At 42.1% G+C, this 22,889-nt stretch overlaps 1 protein-coding gene across 1 annotated transcript in view; it reads left to right on the top strand.

The window, feature by feature from the left end:
• The window catches only part of lama1 (laminin, alpha 1), a 302,752-nt gene extending 293,972 nt beyond the window's left edge, over nt 1-8,780 (top strand). The window contains exons 61-63 of the mRNA XM_041189309.1: nt 89-222; nt 5,203-5,425; nt 8,279-8,780. Coding sequence (XP_041045243.1) covers nt 89-222; nt 5,203-5,425; nt 8,279-8,439 — 518 coding nt within the window. The 3' untranslated portion in view covers nt 8,440-8,780. The remainder of the gene's footprint in view (nt 1-88; nt 223-5,202; nt 5,426-8,278) is intronic.
• Nucleotides 8,781-22,889: the final 14,109 nt, after the last annotated feature.

Genomic DNA, 22,889 nt, shown 5'->3' with positions numbered 1-22,889 from the left:
AAGACCAGTTTTTTTGTTACAGATTAAAATCTCATTTCTCAGCAGCCTGAACAGTGAACTAAACATCTTTTTGGGCTTTTATTTGCAGTGAAAGAAGGTTACAAAGTGAGGTCTGATCTAATTATTACATTTGAGTTCCGCAGTACATCCCGGAACTCAGTACTGCTTGGCATCAGCAGCGCTAAGGTGGATGCAATTGGATTGGAGATCGTAAATGGCAAGGTGAGAAAGAACACATGCTTTCCTGTTCTAGGTTCATTTAACGGACTGTATATCCCAGGCAGGCAATTGAGATCCGTCACTCTTAGATTGTGATAGTCTGATGGCAAATTGAAAGGTTTTGTCAATGTAGCCCACTGTTGGTGACATCAGTGGACAAATGTTTATTGTGCCCATATGACTTTCACACATGATTAAACAGTAGAGAAAGAAATGCTGCGTGAACACTAAGTATCCAATTACGATTACTTCCAGCAAACTGTGAATGAACAAGCAGCACCATCAAATTCAACCAGACTTCATTTCCAGCTTCCATTGGTAAACAGACTGGTGTTGGCAATGTCTTAAATTCAGTAGAAAGCAGTCAGGCAGCGCCTATAATGGGCAGCCAACCCACAGTGCCAGTTATACGTTAGGCAGCAAGTTGACTGTGTCCAGTTGACGTTACAGAAAGCATTAGAGAGCCCAGAGAGTGGCTATGAGACTGGTTCCTGAAATTAGAAGTGATATATGAAGATCATAAGAGGTGATTGCCCACCCTAGGACTTTTATGAGAAGAGGGTAACAAGGGGTACTTGATAGAGGTCGTAAAAATTTTCAGGATTAGGAATTTAAGTTACGGAAAGTCCCTTCTGTCGAGCGAGGATTTGAGAACCAGAGGACACTTTTTACAGTGAAGGGTGTCAAAAGAAAATAAGAAACTTGGGCAGCATTTGCCAGTGGGGGCAGTGGAGCAGAATACCAAGGCAGGTTTTAAACACTATCAGAACGCTTCATGATTCTAAATACTTCTAATAAATCAAATCTTAATCTTCTCTGGATATTGTTTTCATCCTTGTGAAACTATGGCTGGGATTGTTCCAGCCCGGCCCATCGCCAGGATCTCTGGTCCCGTCGAAAGCCAATGGGCTTTTGGCTGGTCAGCTGCATCTCACGTGGCAGAACCTGCCAGAGCGAGGCTGGGAAATTTTGGCCTATGTTGTAATGCTCAATGGCTTCAATGTTCATTCCATAACAGGACTCGCAAAATTGCACACAGTATTCTCCCTGTGTCTAAACGATATTTTGTGTAGATTCATCATTTTTCCTTATATTCCTATAAATGGTGGTTTATTCAATTGGCCTTCTCCTAAAGAGAATTTATGCATTTATGTAGCATTTTTCACAACCTTAGTGCCATCTCAAATTGCTTCACAGGACAAAGAAGCACAAGTAAAGCGTAGTCACTGTTATAATTTAGGAATGCACAGCCATTAATATGTGCAAAGCTATGAGATAAAAATGGCCAGATATTTAATGGTATTGGTTGAGGGATCACTTTTGTCCAGGGTACTAGGAGTACTCAGGGTACCCTGAGAGGGCATTGGCAACCATGGTCTTCTTGGTCCATGGTTATACCTGGCAAGATTCTGCAGTGGTTCCCCGTTGCCTTCTGCAGGCACATGGTTGACCAGGAATTTCTTCCACTCTTACCACCTGCCATTGACATATGTTGGAAGGATTTATAAGTTGATACTCAACCTGTTTGGCCACGTTATGGACACACCTTCCTTGCTCATCAAGTTCTGGCGGGGACTTGAACCTAGACATCTGGCTCGGAGACAGGGATGCTACCCACTGTGTGACAAGACCTCCACAGGACCCCACTACTCTTCTTAAAGTATTGACATTCATCTTTGTTTACCTTCCTGAGAGAACAAAAGTGCCTCAGGTTAATACTTCATGCGAAAAGGTAACACCCAATGAAGTTCAGCATAGGTAAGTGGGAGTAGTACATTTTGGTAGGAGGAATAGGGAGTCAATTATTACTTGCAAGGTGCAAGACTAGGTGGGGTAGAGGAGCATAGAGATCTCGGCGTACAAACACATCAATCATTAAAAGTTGCGCCACAAGTTAGCAAGACCCTAAACACAACAAACCAAGCACAAGGCTTTATTTCTAGAGGGATAGAATTGAAAAACAGGGAAGTCATGCTCAACCTGTATTGAATTTTGGTTAGACCCTCACATGCCCATCCAAAAGTGATGCCTGCTGTCTGCGAAGCTTGGTGCTGATGACCACGATAACTGCCCGAAGCAAGGTAGCCAAACAAACCTGGAGGTCCCGAGCCATGAGCAAGTCCCCAGATGCACATCGCTTATTTAAAGTTGTGAAACACATCAGCATGTAATTGTGCCGACATGCCCAGATGATCCAGTATGGGGCAATGATTCTGGCGAGCAGGGCGTACAATTAGAAGCAAATGTATTAAATTGATGTTCCTGACGTTCAGTGGCGGGAAACAGGGCTCACCTTTGACGGACAGAGTGGGCGATTGCAAACTAGTTTCACAAGGGTGTAAAACTGATTTTTGGCCTTCTTGCTATATTGTCTGCCACGACGCCCGACCCCAATGGGGGCAAAAGATTCCAGCTCGTCAATTCACATCTTGGAATGGAGCAGGAACCCATGACTTTCACTGAGCCAAAGCTAATGCCAGCAGTTGCATATTCAGGGAATTATTTATTTAAGCCTTCAATTCATCCAACCCAAATGGGTCTTTTCATTTCTTTTCCCACAACGGCACCCCCACCCGTCTTCCCTCTCGTTTACCTGCATTACATTCCATCTACCATCTGTCTGCCCATTTCACTAACCTGCCTGTATCTTAAATCTTTTACAGTCTGTTTGCCAGACCTCCTCCTTTATGTCATCATCAAATTTTGAGATTATGTTCTCTATACTCTTGAAATGTATCTCTCTGACCAAGCTTTTGGTCACCTGGCCTAATGTCCTTATATGGCACGGTGTTAAATTTTGTCAGATAATGCTGATAGAAAGCACCTTGGAACATATTGTTAGGTTAATGGCATTATATAAATGCAAGTTGTTATTTTTATCACCAGGTCCATACATATTATATATATATATTTATATTCTCTACCTGGACCCAGCATTGGCCACTGATCGTCTTTCTTCAAAAGACCTTTATCTGCCTCAAATTTCACAGCTCTAACTCTCCCCTGTGCAAGTGAAGCAGTTTAAATCCTCCTGAAGCTATTTAAATTGCACTTAGCCACTTATTAACATTCCACTGGCCATCCACTGTGGTGGGAAAAAATCTCTGTTCACATCGGCGGAACCAAAAGATCCCGCCGACACGAGGGACTGGAAAATCCCAGCCTTTGCGTTTGATCCTGGACAGCAGGAAACTCTCTCAGATTAAATCAAACAAAACTACTTTTCCTTCAAAGAACCTATAATTAACTTACGATCAAATGTTATTGGGGCTTCAGCCCAAACTCACTATCATTCTGTTTTTACCACAGAAAGGTGATGCCTTAAGGTAGTGAGGAGATGGTTTGCAGTTTGCCGTAGTGTGAGGAGCCCTTTCCCACTCTCCAGCTCCTGTAATGGAAGGCCTAGGGTGGTACCACAATGTGGTAGTTCCCAAATCTAGATAAAGCTTTTTTAGACCATCATGTTTCCCAAAGTGTTTTGCCTGCGTGTTTATAGTGGCAGCGATTAGACTCGATTCTCAATGCAAGTGATAATATTCACCTACCCCAGCCCTTCCATCTCAGGACAGGGAAGAGAATTGGGGATCATCAGTTCTCCACCACTCCTAACAGCCTATTAAACTGCAATCCAATCTTTACCATCTGCAATCCAACTCTTTACCATCTAGTTATCACAATATCTAGCACTTATATGTGGTGTGATGATTCCTGTCTGCTTGACAATAAGCCAAGTGGTATATTAGAGGGGTGGTATGAACTCAACCATGAGGTATAATGTACCTTTCGAAGAAAGTCATTTTGCTCACCCTTCAAAGCTAACGCCTTTATGAAAGTCCCCCTTACGGAACACACCTATCAGAGGAGGGCAGAATTTGTATACGCAATGGAATTGATATGTATTCACTGTATGATTTTGAGCTTGTTCTTTGTCATTTGCTGTGGTGATTAGGTCCCATGCTGTTGTTCATTCCTTTCCTATTAATGGGCGGCCCTTAAGTTAAGTTTGTTCCCAATGCTTCGTAGACTTGCAATGTGATTTGAACTCATGGAGGCAAGCTTGGAGTAGAAGCAAAAGATATGCTCGCAGCCTGTTACAGTTGCCCAGCGCTCAGTGGATACCTCAGTGCTGGGCCTTGTGGAATATATTGGGAGCCTAGAAGACGCATTGGACCTGGAAGTAGTGGAAAATGTCCTTTTGAGGAATGAGAAATTGCTTGCCAACTGTTGGGAGGTCACCATTTGACCCTTGTGGAACATTTTCCCATTTTGTTGCTCCTTTTCTGCCAAGTCTTAATCCATTCTAAATAATTTAGCATAAATGTAATATAAATTTTGCCTTTTAATCCCCATCTAAGGCAATTTTGTTTATTAAAAATGTTAATTTAATGTCTATGCAGACATTTTGATTTCTTTCCATATTATACACACAGCTCGATGTTTAACCATGTGGAAGTACTTAAAAATTAGGTTCAGTTCCTCAAGCATTTCCTCAAAGAATTACATTAATCCTATTTCTTTTTAGTTAACTCTTCCTTTACTTCTCTGTTCTGTTAAAGAATCCCACAAGCCAAAATACCTGAAGTAAATATATTATATAACTTGTATTTATTGGATTTACCTCTCATATCTCTTTCCCTTCCCACTACCACCATATGCATTCCTACCACAATTTGAGAATACAGAGGGGCAATCCATTCTTAACCTCAACCAAGCTTGTTACCTGAGCAATGCTGGGGGTGCATGTATGCAATTTGGGTTCATTCACAATTGCTAATCCCTTCATTTGGGAGAAGCAGTTTTCTCTGGTCCATTGGAAACTAGCAGTTTGTGATGTTGAAAAGTATGGACAGCTAGTGCGTTACTAGCGTTGTGCTGCCTTGGGTGTCTAATGTATGCCTGGAAGAAGGAAATTTTTTATTCAGCCTTGCAAGTTAGTGTCTGGTAAAGAGAATTCTTTCACTGTTAAGTCTTCTTTTTTTCCAGGTTCTGTTCCATGTAAATAATGGAGCTGGAAGAATTACAGCCAGATATGAACCCAAGGATTCAAACCAGCTGTGCGATGGGAAGTGGCATAAACTTCAAGCCAATAAGAGCAAGCATCGTATTGCTCTGATTGTGGATGGAGTTACTGTACAGGCTGATAATCCCTATATTCAGTCAACCTCTGCAGACACTAATGATCCAATATATGTGGGAGGCTATCCTGGTACGTATTATTGTAGTTTGACTTCTGATATATTAACAGATTAGAGCTGAATGTTTGCATGTTATCCAGTACGTGTAATCTAATTCTGCTTCTTGGAATACTTTGTCAGCATATGTTGTAGTAGTCAACATTTAAATCATAAACATCACCATCAGGGAAATATTATGAGTGAGACTTCAAATTGGAAAGAAAGAGATAAATCACAAACCTATTAAAAGATGAGCGTGTATTTTATTTTGGAGTGCCTACATCAAAGCAGACTAAACCAAGTCTGACTCCCAAGTGAATGAAGCATGGTGGGCCCAAGTTTTGTTTTGGCTATGCTACACATATGGGCGTAATGGAGCAGAAAAAAGGGGTCAGAGACTAGTAAAATCTTCAGACCCTTTAGCATTGTCACACAATCTCCTGGTGAGATTGGAAGCAGGTGCTTCATAACAGAATGATACCGAGCTAACGGATGCTTTCCACGTCTTTTTTTCAAGAACTGATGCTACGCCACTTCTTAATCTCACCTGGGCGTCGCTAAGTTGCACCCCTGCGTAAATATTAAATGGGCAGCCAGCAGCTTACAAATATCGATTCATTTTTTTTTAACCCACTTTATACCATTTTCCCTCAACTGCCAAGGTTAAGGGTTTTGGAGGGCAGCTTTATCCCACTGCAGTCCTTCACAGTGTGGGAGTCCTGATTTATTTGTGTTACTAGCTAGACTATTAAACCTGCCAAAAATATGCCCAGTTAGCAAAGCAAAATCTATTTCTTCATTGCCTTCATGTAAAATGGAAATATCTGGTGAACTCCATAGGCTGGATTTTCACTGAATCGGAATGACTCGGGAGTGCTTTAAAATGGTTGGGCGGGTTCTGATTCTGGGATTCCTTCGCCCATTCCTGGGCTGTCTGATTTTCAGGAGTGCCTTTTAAAGGGTGCAGGCTGGTTTAGGTCAAAAGCCCATACCCTACAATCCCGACATGACCGACTCCATTGCGGAGATAGGGCATGCCCTAATCCTCTGCAATTTTCATGGAGTTGAACCAGGCTTTTAAAGAATCGTAGTTCATGGCACCTCAGAGGTGTCATGCACCATAATCTGCATGAGGGGACCTTTTAAAAGGTGAGTTCAATAGGTCATATTCATGCCCCTATGCCAAGCTATGATGCTTCCATGCCCATTGACCTGCCGTACGCTTTTTAGAAAGCTTTAAAAATACAGAGATTCATTCATAACTTACCACTGAGTTTAAAAAGTCCTTTCACTACAGTCCAATGAAAGTGGGCTCTTACATATGCTTTGCTGAGAGCCCAGAAAGCCATTACTCTGCTAAAATGCCTAATTCCCAGGGAAAATATTGCTTGATTGACATCTCTGGCTCTCTGATCTCCACTGTCAATTTCACAGTGTTTATTTACACAAGGTTAAGAGGTTTCAAGGACATTTAGTTTTTGTTGTTGACACTTTAAAGTGTCTGCAGTGAAAGGACTTTTTTTTAACATAATGCAAATAACAAATGAGTGACTTTTTTAAAGCTTATTTTAGACATCCTATTGTCACTGTAAGGTTCATTGGTTTTATACAGTTTATAGTGGATCAGTGGGTATGGAAGTGCCATTGATTGGCATAGGCATGAGGAGCCCTCATTCCCTACACTCTCCAAGCCCCATCCATGCCACCTCATGTTCCCCTGACAATCTATGGCTCTTCACTCACACCTCCTCCACACCCCCCCCCCCCCCCCCCCCCCCACCTTTGCGGGCACTTTCTCCCGTGGCAGTCTGGCCGAGCTGAGAATTTTCCCAACTCCCACTATCTGCCTCAGTGATGAAAATCCAGGCCCATATCTGTTTTTTCCATTTTCTCTCCCATCCTTTCCAGGAAAGCAGAGCACTGATACATCATTCATGTATGAGGTATAGGCAGTGACTGGTGACAGGCTATTCATTTTTAGGTCGGGAGCATAGGCCAGTAAGATTTCAACCCTTACCCATTGTCCTTAATCCAAACACTCAATAGTGATTAGTAGCAGGGCTCCTGGCTGATTATTGCCTTCATAGCTCAGGGATCCTAAGGCCATTTGAGGTGCTTGTCCTGCTATTCTAGCAGGGACTGTACCTATTCCTGGTCTTCCCCTTCTTCTTGAGTTCTCTACCTGAAGGTAGGTTCTTGGCAATTATTTGCCAACCACAGCAAAGTGAAAAATTGTTTCCGCTAGTCAGGGTATCTAAAACACAGGGGCACGGCCTCAGGATAAGGGGCCGATCATTTAGAACTGAGATGAGGAGAAATTACTTCACTCAAAGGGTTGTGAATCTTTGGAATTCTCTACCTAAGAGGCTTGTGGACGCTCCACCATTGAATACATTTAAGGCTGAGTTAGGCAGATTTTCGGGGTCTCGGAATTAAGGGAATGGGCAGGAAAATGGAGTTGAAGCCCAAGATCAGCCATGACCATATTGAATGGCAGCGCAAGTTCAATGGGCCATGTGGTTTGCTCCTGCTGTTATTTCTTGTTCCATGAATTTTACTACAGTTACAGCAAGGGAGCAGGCCCCCAATCTACCACAGCTGGAACGGGCAAATCGAACCCCATGCTGTTGGTACTAATCTGATTTACACACTAGCCGTCTAGGCAACTGAACTAACTAACCCTTGTTCCTGAGCTGCATTATTCAATGCACAGTACCCAAGGTCAAACTTTTTTTAAAAATTCAAAATTGTATTAAACTTTGAATGTCAATAGTAGCAGTTAGCCTGATTCTCAAGCTATAATTTGCCATATATTGCATGTATTGTTACAATACTTTAGACAACTAAACACATGTTAATAGGTGCATGTTTATCTGTTCACACAGCTAATGTGAAGCAGAATTGTCTGACCCATCAAAAGCCATTCCAGGGCTGCATGAGGAACCTCAAGCTGACAAAGAACCAACCGATCGAGGCCTTTGACTTCAGCAGAGCCTTTGACCTCCGAGGGGTCTTCCCTCATTCTTGCCCTGGTGTAGAGCACTAGCCTCCAAGTCGAGCACAAGCCCCCAGCCCAGAGAATTTTATCAGAGTAACTGGAGCCATACTTGTTTCTTCATTGTATTAATTATCCTCCTTGACTCAGGATACATGTGCATTTTAAGCCAACAAAAATTGATGTTTATGACAGATGCTTAACTAAAAGGTTTTGCACTGTACAACAAGTACCTCCATTAAAAAAAATCATTAACGGCATCAGGATAAATATTTTAATTTTTTTTCAATCCATGTTTACAATTGATTTTTTTCTTGACAGTATTTACTGAAATGTTAATCCTTGTTCGTTTTGAATATTTTATCATTTTTGCAATTAAAATGCAAACATGATTCAATGATGTACTGTGCACTTTTTGTGTTACTTTATCTATAAACTATGCAAAATACACTTTAAGCAAGTTGTTCTTAAAGTAAAGTTGCTAACCCTTTCCTTGTTCTTCAACACTGGGCGCTTAATTCTTAATCTTTTTCCCAAAACCCTGGCAAGGAAATAAAAGCCCTTCTGTCCTGTTCAATGATGGTTTACACCATGACTGAATTCATCCATTGACCCAGAAGAAGAGACCTGTATTTATGTCATGCCCCCCTCCCCCCAGTTAACTCAAGGGGCAGGGAGGGAGATGGTGGTATAGTGGACTAGTAATCTAGAATCCCTGATTAACACTCTAGGGGCACGGGTTCAAATCCCACCACAGCTTGTGGAATTTAAATTCAGTTCATTAAACAAAATCTGGAATAAAAAGTTAGTCTTGATAACACTAACCATGAGACTGTTATCAATTGTCATAAAAACCCACTAATGTCCTTTAGAAGAGGAAATCTGCCATTCTTACCTGATCTGGCCTACATGTGACTCCAGGCCCACAGCAATGTGGTTGACTCTTAACTGTCCTCAAAGGATGGACAACAAATATTGGCCTTGCCAACAAGGCCCACATTCCAAGACAGGATATATTTTTTTAAAATCTCAATGCTCGGCCTGATTCTGATAATTTGAATTTATTTTTGTACCCCCTATGGTCCCTCGCACTCCAAGCCACTCAACCCAACTCATGCACGCCAGCCACTCCCCAAGGCCTCTCGTTTTCTCCATGCCAAAGTGAACTGGCAAACGTGGTTAAGGGATAGGCTAATAGAGATGCAGTGTCAGACATTTAAAGGGATATTTCAGAATACACAGATAGATTCCAGCAAGAAAAATTCCAAGGGGAGGATCCATCATCCATGATTAAATTAAAAAGTTAAAGAGAGTATCAAACTTAAAGAAAAAGCATATAATTATGCAAAGACATAATTAAGGTCAAAAGATTGGATGGAATATAAAGAATAGCAAAGTGTGACTAAAATATGAATAAGGAGGGAAAAATTAGAGTACGAGAGAAAGCTAGCTAGAAAAATAAATATAGATAGTAAGCTTCTATAAATATTTAAATAAGAGTTAACAAAATGAGCATTGGTCCTATAGAAAGTGAGTCTGAAGGATTAATAATGGAAAATAAGGAGCTGGCTGATGAATTAGTGTTATCAAGACTAACTTTTTATTCCAGATTTTGTTTAATGAACTGAATTTAAATTCCACAAGCTGTGGTGGGATTTGCAGCGGTCTTCACTGCAGAGGATACAAGTAACAGCACAGAAATAGCTGTAAATCAGGAATTAAAGGGAGGAAGTAACTCAGGAAAATTACAATCGCTGGCAAAGAGGTAGTACTTAGCAGATAGTTGAACTGTGGGTGGACAAATCGCAGGTCCTGATGGACTTCACCCTAGGGTCTTAAAAGAAGTGTCTAGTGAGATAGTTGATGCGTAGGTTTTAATCTTCCAAAATTCACTAGATTCAGGGAAGGTTCCATTAGATTGGAAAATAGCAAATGTAACTCCTTTATTCAAAAATGGAGGGAGACAGCAAGAACTACAGGCCAGTTAATTTAACATTTTCCCTATGACAGATGGTAGAAGCTATTATTAAAGATGTTATGGCAGGGCACTTAGAAAAAAAATCAAGGCAATCATGGTTTTGTGAAAGGGAAATCATGTTTAACCAATTTATTGCAGTTCTTTAAAGGAGTCACGTGCTGTGGATAAAGGGGAACCAATGGATATACTGTACTTAGGTACTCAGAAGGCATTTGATAAGGTGCCACATCAAAGGTTTATGCAGAAAATTAAAACTCATGGTGTAGGGGTAAGATATTGTCATGGATAGAAAATTGGGTAGCTAACAGGAAGCAGAGAGTAGGCATAAATGGGTCTTCTGGTTGGCAATATGTAATGAGTGGTGTGCTAAGGACTCAACTTTTTACAACTTATATAAATGACTTGGATGAAGGGACTGAAAGTATGGTTGCTAAATTTGCTGATGATACAAAGGTAGGAAAGCAATTTATGAAGAGGACGTAAGGAGGCTACAAAGGGACGTACGTTGAGTGGGCAAAAACCTGGCAAATTCAGATTCAGAGGAATCTGGGTGTTTTAGTGCATAAATCACAAAAGGCTAGTATGCAAGTTCAGCAAATAATTAGGAAAGCTAATAGAATGTCATCATTTATTGTGAGGGGAATTGATTACAAAAGTAGGGAGGTTATGCTTCAGTTGTACAAGACACTGGTGAGACCACATCTGGAGTACTGTGTACAGTATTGGCCTCCTTATTTAAGGAAAGATGTAAATGCCTTAGAAGTATTTCACAAAAAGTTTTCTAGACTATTACAAGGAATGGGCAGGTTGAATAACAAGGAAAGGTTGGGCAGGCTAGGCCTGTATCCACAGCAGCAGAATTTTACAGCCCCGTTTTGGCGGGGATGGGGCTGTAAAATGCAGCGGGCCGTTATAAATCCCATTGACAACAGCAGGAACGTAAAATCCCGCTGTCGTAACATTCTGCCCCAGAAGTTTAAAAGAGTAAGAGGTGACATGATTGAAACCTTTAGGATCCTGAGGGGTCTTGACATTGAATGTGGAGAGGATGTTCTCTTTTGTGGGAGAATCTAGAACTAGGGGTCACTGTTTAAAAATAAGAGGTCACCCATTTAAGACAGAGATAAGGAGAATTTTTTTCTCTGAGGGCCATGAGTCTTTGGAACTCCCCCAGAAGGCAGTGAAAGCAGACACTTTGAAAATTTTTAAAGCAGACATGGATAGATTCTTGATAAACAAGGGGGGTGGGGCAAAAGGTTATCAGCGTTGGTTGGGGGGGGGGTAGGCAGGAGGTTACAATCAGATCAGGCCATGGTCTTATTGAAGGCAGAGCTGGCTCGAGGGGCCGAGTGGCCTACTCCTCCTAATTCATACTTCTGTGTGTATTTCAACTCATGCCACCTCTCATGGCCTCTCATAGTCTCCATGCCAACCTAATGCCAACTGATGCACCTTCCATAGCCATTTGCCCAGAATGCACTATGTATATAATCAATAAGCTGTAATAATAACAATGGTAAGTGTAGAACTGCTGAGAGAAAAATACCTATTCAGAAATGTTCTTTTAAAAGAAAACTGCTGTTCCTACAAAAGTGTCAATCGGACAGACCATTAAAGTATCAATAACAGATTCTTCAAATGCTTCACACCTATTAAGCTGGTCCAAATAAACATTGAGATATTGGGGGAAAAAAGTACAAAAATAACAACTTATAATTACTTAAAGATGTCAATCAAGCCAGTTCACTTCATTTGTTGAGGCAGAATCCCTGCTGAGCTAATGCTTTTATTGGCTTGGGCTCTCAGCCAAGCATGCATAATGAGGACAGGTGCAAACCAAAATGTCCCTATGGCTCTAGGGACTAGATATTTGTGGAGTCAGGAAGACACTAGAGACCTTTAAAAATGGCAGGTGAAACCCAGATTCAACTTGGATGAAGGGAGAGATGGTACGGCTGCTAAATTTGCTGGCAGCACAAATAGAGGTAGAAAGTAAGAGGATGTGAGGAGGGTACTAAGTGACAGATGGGATAAGTCAGTGGGCAAAGATCTGGCAAATGGAGTATAATGTGGGCAAATGTGAAATTGTTCATTTTGACAGGAAGAATAAAAAAGCATATTACCTAAGTGGTGAGAGATTACAGAGCTGCATAGTAGCCTTTTGTGATTCATGCAGAGGGATCTGGATGTCCTAGTGCATGAATCACAAAAGGCTACTATGTAAGTACAACAAGTAACCAGGAAAGCTAATAAGATGTTATTGTTTATTGTGAGGGTAACTGGACACAAAAGGTTATGCTTCAGGTGTACAGGGCACTGGTGAGACCACAACTGGAGTACTGGTCTCCTTATTTAAGGAAAGATGTAAATGTGTTGGAAGCAGTTCAGATAAGGTTTACTAGGCTAATAGCAGGAATGGGCGGGTTGTCTTATGGGGAAAGGTTGGACAGTTTAGGCTTGTATCCATTAGAGTTTAGAAGATTAAGAGATGACTTGATTGAAACTTTTAAGATCTTTAGGGGTCTTGACATGAGGATGTGGAGAGGACGTTTCCTCTCGTGGAACAATCTAGAACCGGGGTCAAGATTTAAAAATAAGGGGTCGTTCATTTAAGACAGAGATGACAAGAATTTTTTTACTCTCAGAGGTTTGAGTCTTTGGAACTCTCTTCCTCAAAAGATAGTGAAAGCAGGGTCTTTGAATATTTTTAAAGCAGAGCTGGGATGATTCTTGATTAACAAGGGAACGATAGGTTATCAGGGGTAGGCAGGAGGTTGCAATCAAATCAGCCATGATCTTATGGAAGGCGGAGCAGGCTTGAAGGGCCGAGTGGCCTACTCCTTCCCCTAATTCATATGTTTGTATGCCCTACCCCATTGCAGAGAGGTGCAGGGGGGCATGAATCATGCAGGTGGGAAACCCAAATTCAGGAGGGCCTTTTAACTTAGTGCTGAGTTCAAACGGACCCCATTTTTGTTGTTCCAATTTTGTTGTTAATCCGCAGCACGGGTGTCACAAATTGATGGAATAGACATAAGTGCCCTTGAAGGGTGGATAAGGACTGTTTAAGTGTCATTGTCTGAAGTTTTTTTTAAATCCCCTGCTCTTTAAACATTAAGGCTGAAACTGTTAGTGACAGTTTTAAAAAAACTCTGCTGGACTGCTTTGATTGACAGGCCATCTGGTTAGGTTTTAAAAATTGCCATCTGTTTGCATAGTTTCAGGTTGACATTACCCAAGAGTTATTATTATGTCATTATGAATGCTTGACTGAATTTCTAATACTACAATTATCTCAGCAGGCTGTCCTTACTTCACAGTTTGGCAGTTCAAAGATGCTGTTAAAGTATTAGCTGACTTTGATGTAGGGTCTGAATAGAAGTTTGTTTTTTCATACATACAAACATATGGATTATGAGCAGAAGTCATTCAGCACCTCGCGCCTGCTGCACCATTTGATAAGATCAAGGCTGATCTGATTGTAGCCTCAACGTTACTTTCCTGTCAACCCCTATACCCTTTGACCCCTTGTCAATCAAGAATCCAACTCAGTTTTAAAATTTTTTATAAGAGATTAACCGCTTGCAATTTAAAAATGGATTTTGTGAATGGGAGTTTGTTCACTAAGAAGCGTGTACAAGTGCGAGCTGTATTATATTGGTAGAAATTTATTTGTTTTTCACCTGCACATGGCCACTGAGGTCTTCCCATGGTGGATACTGGGGGACTGAACATGGAGGTGGTATGGGGTGTTGGTGGGGGGCATGAGTTGGCATGGAGGTATAAGGAAGCATGGGAGTTGAGTTGAGTGGTGGATTGCCATGAAGGAGTCATGGGGGTGGGTTAGGGGGATGAAGGGGTGTGAGGGATGAGAGCTAGAGGAGCTAAAACCTTCTAAAACAAAAGAGATGAAGTCCCAGGGAAACAACTCAGCCTTTTATCCATTCTGCCTTGGCATATGCCTGTCCCCGCCTCCCCGGGGTGAAAATTGAGTCTAACTGGCCCTATAAACTGAGGTGGGTCTGCTAAGTTGGGAAACTTACTGACTCAAGCTACCCACCTCAGTAGCAAAAATCCAGCCCCAAGTGTACAAACTTATGGCAGGTTTAGATACGTTAGACAAAGAAACACTGTTCCTATTAGCTGATGGTACAAGGAGTAGGGGCCACATATTTAAGGTTTTGAGCAAGATGTCTGAGGAAGAACTCTTACTGACCTGGAATTCGCTACCCACAAGGGTGGTGGAAGCGGAGACAATGAATGAAAAGGAAATTGGATGGGCACTTGAAGGAAATAAACTTGCAGGACCATGGTGATAGGGCATGGGAATGAGTCTGAGTGGTTTGTGCAACAGGGAGCCAGCATGAACTCAATGGGCCAAATGGCCTCCTTCCATACTCTTAACGGCTCTATGTACAGTGGGCTGGTCAGTGTCTGAAGTGAGAAAAGACAGGTTCAAGAGTTATCAGAAATAGCACGATGAAATATGAATTAATCCCTCAGTCTGACTGATGGAGGAGGACGGGAAAAAAGATCAGTTACTGATGGAAGTCACATTAGGTCATCAACTCCTATCTTAGAAGGCTGCCAACAGGCTTTCAAAAGCTGTAAAAAGGTCAAAATGTGTGGATACAGTAACCTAGAGAGAATGGGCTCAGTTCACGTCACCACCGCCTACGGAAAATTGTCCCTTGAATTTTTCTAGCCTACCTCCAAAAATTAACCATAACAGCTGTGACATTGCATTTTGTGAAATGGTGTGACTGGTGGCACGGTTGTATATTGCATTGTAGATAGGGCAGGGCTTGCGGTTTGAATTAACTCCTGAACTACAGCAAACCACTGATAGAAACTGCAGCAGAGTTGCCTGAGTGCAAAACACCACGATAGTTACAGAATACAAACCTTGTGTGGAAATCCCAGTCAGCTTCAGCAGTGCAGTCAGAAATTAAGCCATCATCTCCATTCTGGGGAGGACTTGTCACCGGCAGGTTACCCCACACACTGCCACCCCCACCCCCTACCCCCAGTACAGCTTGCTGGTTATGATGGTCATGATAGGGCAGGAAAATTGTGCACCCCCACCATGAGCCAGCCAGTAGGTCAGGCCTGAGGGGTGCAGGGGGAGGTGACCCAGGGGGACCTCAAATGGGCCACTGTGAACTGGAGGGTGTTTTTGGACCCAGAAGGAGAATTCCTGTTTCTTTTATACCTACAAAAATAGAAGTGTCCTGGACTATTTTTGTGAGGGTCACCGGTTAAGGCTGCTCAACTCCTAATAATCCTAGGCAGAGTATCCATAGCACACACTCCACCCATTGGTATCTGAATTTTACAATCGGCAACTGGTGTAGGGCCCTGATTCACATTTTTAAACAGTCTTGTACTGCTTCAGGTAAGTGTGCAGCTTGTCCATTTATAGGCTTGCTAGAATATTGCATCAGGTGAGACTTTGGCTGCAATGGGTGGTCAATGTAGCCCCCTTCCTAGTACCCCATTTTCAACTCAGGCTGCCTCTACTGAATGCACACAACAGGAAACAGTATGTTTAACTTCTGGCCCTTAACTAATCATTGTACAAATAAAGTATACCTGTCTTACAGGTCGGTTCTCAAAAGTGAGACTATTCAAAGTATTTACAGAAATTCATCACTTCTGGGCATACCAATTAGTTAGTGTTGACATAGCCACAACAAACAAGGCAAAGCACAGTTCTGTGGGATAGACGATTATGTTATTCTAACTAAGAGTGTAACAGGTATGAATGGCATGGCTCCTTCTCCTTAGAAATGTGTTTCTCCTTTTGGAAGTTCTGCGATGACATTTCAAAGAAAGCTAGTTTGCCAGTCTAGTCCAGTACAAAGAAGTGTTTGGTTTAACTAATATATCAATCATCTGAAGGAACACGGGCATTTGTAAATCCAGAGAGAATAACCAAGACCACTGGTTATTCTGGTCTCACGACCCCAGATTACTATGTACTCAAGATCTCCCTTCAGACCATAGGAGGCAATGGAGCTACTTTGGGAAATGATTTGTGTTGCGCACAATCTAAAGTAAATGGAGAAGCCCATCCTATCTAAGGAGAGAAGGGGGAAAGAGTCAAAAAAGGTTAAGAACACCATAGCACAGCTGAAGGGAAGGGTCTTAAGGAGGCTTTCGAAGGGAAGGAGGGAGATGATAAGGTGGAGGTGCTGAAAGAAGGCATTCGAGAAGGTGGAAGTTAGTGATTGACAACGGTAAAGAGGGGAATACAAGTCATACTCCCATATCAGAGATGGCTAGACTGAGATATATATCTGCAAGAGCTCTCTGAGGTGCTGGGTGGAATCTGTGGAGTAATGTAATGCTGATGTGGAGGATCTTAAGGTGCTTTGTTGCTCTGTGCTGGGAATATGATCTACAAGGAAAGTCAGATAATCACCCATTCAGTTTCAGGTAAAAGTCCTTGTACTACACATCATGACCCTTGTTAACAAGGTCAAGATTAGAGATATGAGAATGGAAAGCTTTAAGGTATGGGGAGTAGACCAATTCATACAGCCAATATCACAACTGAACCTCTCAATGTAAATAAGTGAGATGGATTACTCCTTCTTAGGCAGGCCCTCAGGATCAGTATTGACTTGCTTTCCCTCCAGTTTGATGGGTTCTGACATGGCTGATAAACCCAATGACTGATCTACAGACTCTGCCACATGTGGGGCAGGTGGTGCTTGGAGGGTTGGACAGATGGGTTGTTTGCAGGTTTGTGCACTCCATCCGATGGTTCAACTTTGCCTCAGCACGTGCCTGATAAAGTGTATTATACAGAATCCACAGACTGGCATTTGACCCGAGAGGCCCATGGTTAATGCTCAAGAACCCCCTCCCAATCTTTACCTAACCCTATCAGCAAACCCTTCTATTCCTTTCTCCCTTACTGACTTATCTAAATTCCCCTTAAATAGATGTTATTCACCTCAGCTACTCCATGTGGTAGAAAGTGCCACATTCTAACCACTCTTGTAGATCTTATAAATGTAAAATTGTGATTTCAAGATAATTATATATAGGCTTAACTGTTTCAAAATGTTTTCAAACTAAAACTAAATCAGTATATAACCAGAATGTCGAAATATTCAGTTAACATGTAAAAAGCATCTTTTTTATAGTTTTATTGGTCTGTGGTATGAACCTGGTAAATTACAATATACATTTGTACACATTTGTAATGCTTTTGTGCATAGTCAGTAGTATTGGAGCATTCTAGGAACTTTGTCATTCCTTCCATTGAACTGTTTGATATACTATGCATATAAGTTGAGTGCACCACTGAACATGCTGGCTGTTCTATACACATACAGAACATGAACATACCAGTGGGATGCCCTTTCCCGCTCATCACCGCGAAATTATGGATTGATTGAAAGATGCTTTAAGAGTAGTGGGTGGTTCTACAGCAAGACCCTGCCAATGCTACAGAAGACCAGTCCTAAACATTTACTGCCATTATCCATAATGTTAACCACTGATCTATTGGAAGTGAAAGGCAAGTCAGAATCATTGCATGGAGTCATATAACATAGCATGAAAGAATAGGTATGTAAATAAATAAAAGGAATTTTTTTAAAAACTAGGTCAAACAAAAGTCATTTCTCATGCTTTAGAGTAATGGTTCTATGTATGTACAATTGCCCTACTCCATTATAAGGGTAGTGTCAGTAAGAATATTTGACTTGAAAGCCAGGATTTTTTGCATAAAAATCTTGATTGGACTTTCAAAGATGACAGCTTTGTTTTCACATCGGAAGATTTTTTAAATGATAAACAAAAGTAGGAACTTTATTGAAAAAAGTGTTTCTTCAAGAAAACTGGGTTACACAATGGGCTACACACTGACGTTTCACCTCTGGGATCTTGGCTCAAAGCCACCCCAGCATTGGAGCCGTGTAAGAGTCTTATGTGAAATGAGTTTGAATGGGATAGGCCTACAGCTCAGAACAGTTACTAAACTGACATATTAATGGGCAACATCAGAGAAGGTGGGCTTATTTTTGAGACACCATCACTATGCAACTAATTGTGTTGCACTTGATCTGGGTGCACTTCATTATGCTGAAATTATAACAGGGAGGAGAGAATTTCTGTCAGAGTCTCCTAATCTCCAGAGGCAGGTTTTCCACTGAAGGTATAATGAGAGATAGTGACCACCATTGTGCAAATTCCCAGCTAAGTGCCTGAAATTGAGAAATGTTCCAGTTGACTGTACTAATGTTCCCACACCACAAAGACCACACAAAACCAAGCATTTCTTTGCTCCCCCATCAGTGATACAAATGTGAGCAGTTTTCAGCTCTGAATTGAGACAAAGGAGCTGAATTTTCTGGGAGCTGGGGTGGGGGGGGATGGGAGGTGGGGTGTATTGCTCACTCTCCCCTCGCCCCAGTAGAAAAGTGGGCCAGGAGTAATGTGTGTGGGGCAGCCTTAACGAGGTAATTGTGGAACCTCCACCCCCTCAGAGAAAGAATTCCCCACCCTCAAGAACTGCCAGCCAATCAGATTGGCTGGCAGCTGAGTAGTCCAAGCAGCGCCGTAACTCAGTGGCCAGTGCTGGGACTACAGGCAGGCCTGAGGAGAAGACGCATGGCAACTGGACTTTGAGGTGAGTCCGGGGTTCTTGTTCAGGAGGGATCAGTGACCCTGGGGTGTGGGAGGAGTCTAGGACTCTTACTTTGTAGGCCAGGGAGGTGTCACAAAGTGGGGTAGTAACATCTTGGGGCAATGCCCCCAAAGGTGGTACCCTCCTACTTTCCCGTCTTTTCTGGTGAAGTAGTGGCTGGCTTCCTTTGTTTCACCTTCCCCAGCTGCCCACATTATTTTGAAGAGGGTGGAAACAGGCTCTCAACAGGATAGATTGGTCAGTTAGGGGCCTTAATAGGCCGAAGGGCGAGTGGATTGGCTGATGCCTTACCCACCCATCATGTTATGGGGGACAGCTCAGGGGTGGGTGGTGGGCTAGCCACCCATTCTATTTAATGTGTCCCCCCAGCTGCAAAGACGATGGCTGGGTGGCTATAAAACTCCCCCTCAGGGGCCTAATACATATTCAGTCTTTGTTGCCTGAGCATTAAGCCAGTGGAGCAGATCACTAGCCTGCATGGTACTAGCTCGATTCGATGGGACTAAACTCAGGCTGGTAATCCACTCTACTAGTTTACCATCCAGGCACAGAAGGTGAATGTTACCTCCATGATGTTGGATGCAGTGCGTTTCCTCCAGCTGAATCAAAAATGGCATTTACATCATTCGATATACTGTCAAACGATCCAAGTTAATTAGGGCTACATCTGTGCAGAAAGCATGAATTAACCTCTAATTATCATAATTAATCTACTAAGATTGTCAGTTAGTGTTAAAGTACATCCTTGTCAGTTGCATTGTCACTAAGAGCTAAATTGAAATATGAATTCTTTGCAGGCAGCAGAAAAGACTCTCATCCGATCAGACTTATGAAAGGCCAGTGTTGTTCATTATTAGGTAACCCAGTTGTCCATTTTTGAATATATATTATGAAGAGCATGCTTTTGGAACTGTCCAAAATCCTACTGCTGCTGCCAACTTTGCTAATGTCCACGGAATTCTTTTGTCTGATGAGACTTCAAACCCCCATATTGCATGAGTTTCATATTTAATGATGTACGCAGGCTATGATCAGTTTGATCACATGGGAAACAGGACTCTTCTTCTAAATTAATCTGAACTGCAGGTGTCAGCAATAAGTAAGTGTGAACAGAGGTAGCTTTGCACAGACATGTCAGAAACACAATGTAAAAAACTCATCAGTAATAAACATATACAAAGTGGTTAATGTTCCTAAACACACAAAAACACACTGCTTTATATACATTACAGTTTCTACTGCACTCTTAGCAGTAGAGAGCTTTTGTTACAAATGGGGGTTTTCTAAACTTTTATTTTAGTGTTAAAAATTAAAGTTATATTTATCCTGTTGCAGATAAATTGGAGTGTTATCAAAAATGTTATCTCCACTCATTTACCCAGGCAGTGGTTTTTATCCCCTTTCAGGTGACCTTTCCTCTACATTATTTCTTTCGGTGGAATCATGTCCTCCTCAGGGTAAGAGATGCTGTTGTTGGAAATGAGATACTTTCCTATTTCAGGTACCAAGTATCCTCATAGAGCAATCATACTGAGGCATGGAACAGTCTTCCACTGAAACCAACTCTGCCCCATCAATGTGGCTTAGCCAAAAACTCCATTGTGCACTCTTCGCTATGCTTACTGCCTTGGCATTTTACAACAACCATCCTTGTGACCCCTTTGAACGGTATTGCCAATTACTTTTAGATTAGGGGTTGTACATCCATGCCTTCTAGTCACAGGGTTAGGCCTGTCCAAAATCATGTCAACCAGAGCTCTAATGTGGGTTCAAGTCTAGGGCCCAAAGGTGAAACAATAGCGTACTTAATTCACTGCCATTCTTCAATCAGACAGTGGTAGCCCACCTTCTGTGGTGTGAACCATTATATGTCAGCTTTTCTCCAACTAACATGGCTCACTATCTCACCTAACAGTCTGGGTAGAGAATTAAGGACATATAGCGCTGATTAAGCTTGGAGACACAGTTTCAATTGTGAAACACATTCTTTAACCGCTGATTTGTGGGTCCTGTGAATTATTTTCAAAAACCATCAATGAAATCATTCCCTAAACTATCCTTGGTAGAAAAGCCAATCATTTTCTAGCACTATCCAAGCCTTGCTTACTGCTGCCGACTTTTCAATGTTAGAGAGGCCACAACTTATAGAGGTCTAATAATAACTCTATAAAGTACAAGCAGCAATGGATAAGTAGCACTTATCCACACGAGAGATCAGAAAGTGCCCATGAAAGCACTATGAGGCACAGATAGGATGCCTGAGAGTGATAAGATCTGGGACCCATTTTCGTCTCATTACCACCTCAGTTATTGGTCGGAATAAGATGGTAAAAAAATGCAAAAAGAAACGACCATCGATTGCCATCTTTGCACCTGATGCAACATTTGTCATGAAATAGATGGCTCTTATTTCCCAATTTTCACTTTTTTTTCCTTCTGGGAAGTGAGAAAGCACCAATACAACATCAGCCCAAACCAGAGTGAAACCAGGCACATCTTATGGGCCTATTACATAAAATGGACACTTGGTTTGAATTGCATCTGGGGCAAGTTCACCACTGGAGAAGGGACAGAAAGTACTTCTGTTCACTGTCCAGACCCTACAGGAACCCTGGCCCCAGTTGCTTGGGTCCAGGATCATAAGTGTAGTATAATGGGTTAATAGTTATGGTAATGAGATAGTGATGCCTATCATGATGTAACAGTGAAATCAGCAGTCATGTGCCAAAGACTCCGTAGAGCAGATGGAATAGTCTGTACACACGCAAGATGTACTCACCTTCTAGACTAGCCTATACACAGTGTTAATAAAGTAGTTTTGAAGTGACCCTTCCTGAGTCAGACTAGAGTTCCTCCTGAGTAGAGGGATATCCTCTGAGTGTAGATTAAGCCACAAGACCAAACCACGAAACAATAAGGTTTGTAGGGCTGACTCCCAAATGGATCTCCACCCATTAAGAGGTAACCCATCACCACTGAGGCCACCCACTGCACCAAAAGAAGAAAAGCCTGAACTAATTGAGACAGTCGAGCCTTAAAGATCTGCCAGAAAATAATAATTCCCGCTTAAGCTAAGGCCTAAAATAAAGTACCACTTGGGAGGCCTGGTGCAGGATAGAGAGGCCAAAGCTGGGGCCCTCCCTCCAAATGGAGTTTCAGTGGGCCTTCCAGTGCTGTCCTGGTTTTTAGCTCCTGGCTGTCCCTGGGTCAGAGGTTGTAGCAATGGAATGCAGGGAAGTTAGGTGGATTATTGAAATCTGCCTTCCCAGCACCATTTATATGTAGCAGAGTGGTGAAGGGGCCAAAGGGAAACTTCACCCTGTGGATTTTGGGAGTGGGGGCAGGTGATGGGGTGGGGGGGGTGAGGGGGGGCGCAGGGGGGATGAGGAAAATTCACGATGCTATCAACAGTAAGGCATTAGTGGAGCTATTTGTTCAATTTTCCTTTTGGTTTTCCTGCTACTATATCAACGAGTTCCATGGAGTATAATAGAGGAAAACCCAATCCTTTGAGTTGATAAGAAATAGTTTGACGTTAAGGAACACAACCTCAGGAACAAAACTCAGGTATGAAAGCACCAAATCAAATTTACACAAGTGTTGACAGACTATGTCCACAATACATCTCCTGCATCACATAGACTTCTTAATAGACCATTCGGTCAGAGTCTGTCCAATGTCAGCAGGGAATTCCAATTTCCCTAGCCAGATAGCAATATGTAGACATCTGGATAATCTTGGTCTGTAGTCCCCTCTCACTCGATAGGTTATCAGTCTGAAACTGGGAGCTGCAATACATTCTTAAAATGTGAACCAGCTCTGACTTTTTATATTATATGGGGGCAATGTTAGGAAAGGATG

The sequence above is a fragment of the Carcharodon carcharias genome, chromosome 6 (genome assembly GCF_017639515.1).
Source record: "Carcharodon carcharias isolate sCarCar2 chromosome 6, sCarCar2.pri, whole genome shotgun sequence".
Classification (NCBI taxonomy): domain Eukaryota; kingdom Metazoa; phylum Chordata; class Chondrichthyes; order Lamniformes; family Lamnidae; genus Carcharodon; species Carcharodon carcharias.
This window is presented reverse-complemented; position numbering and strand designations above follow the sequence as displayed.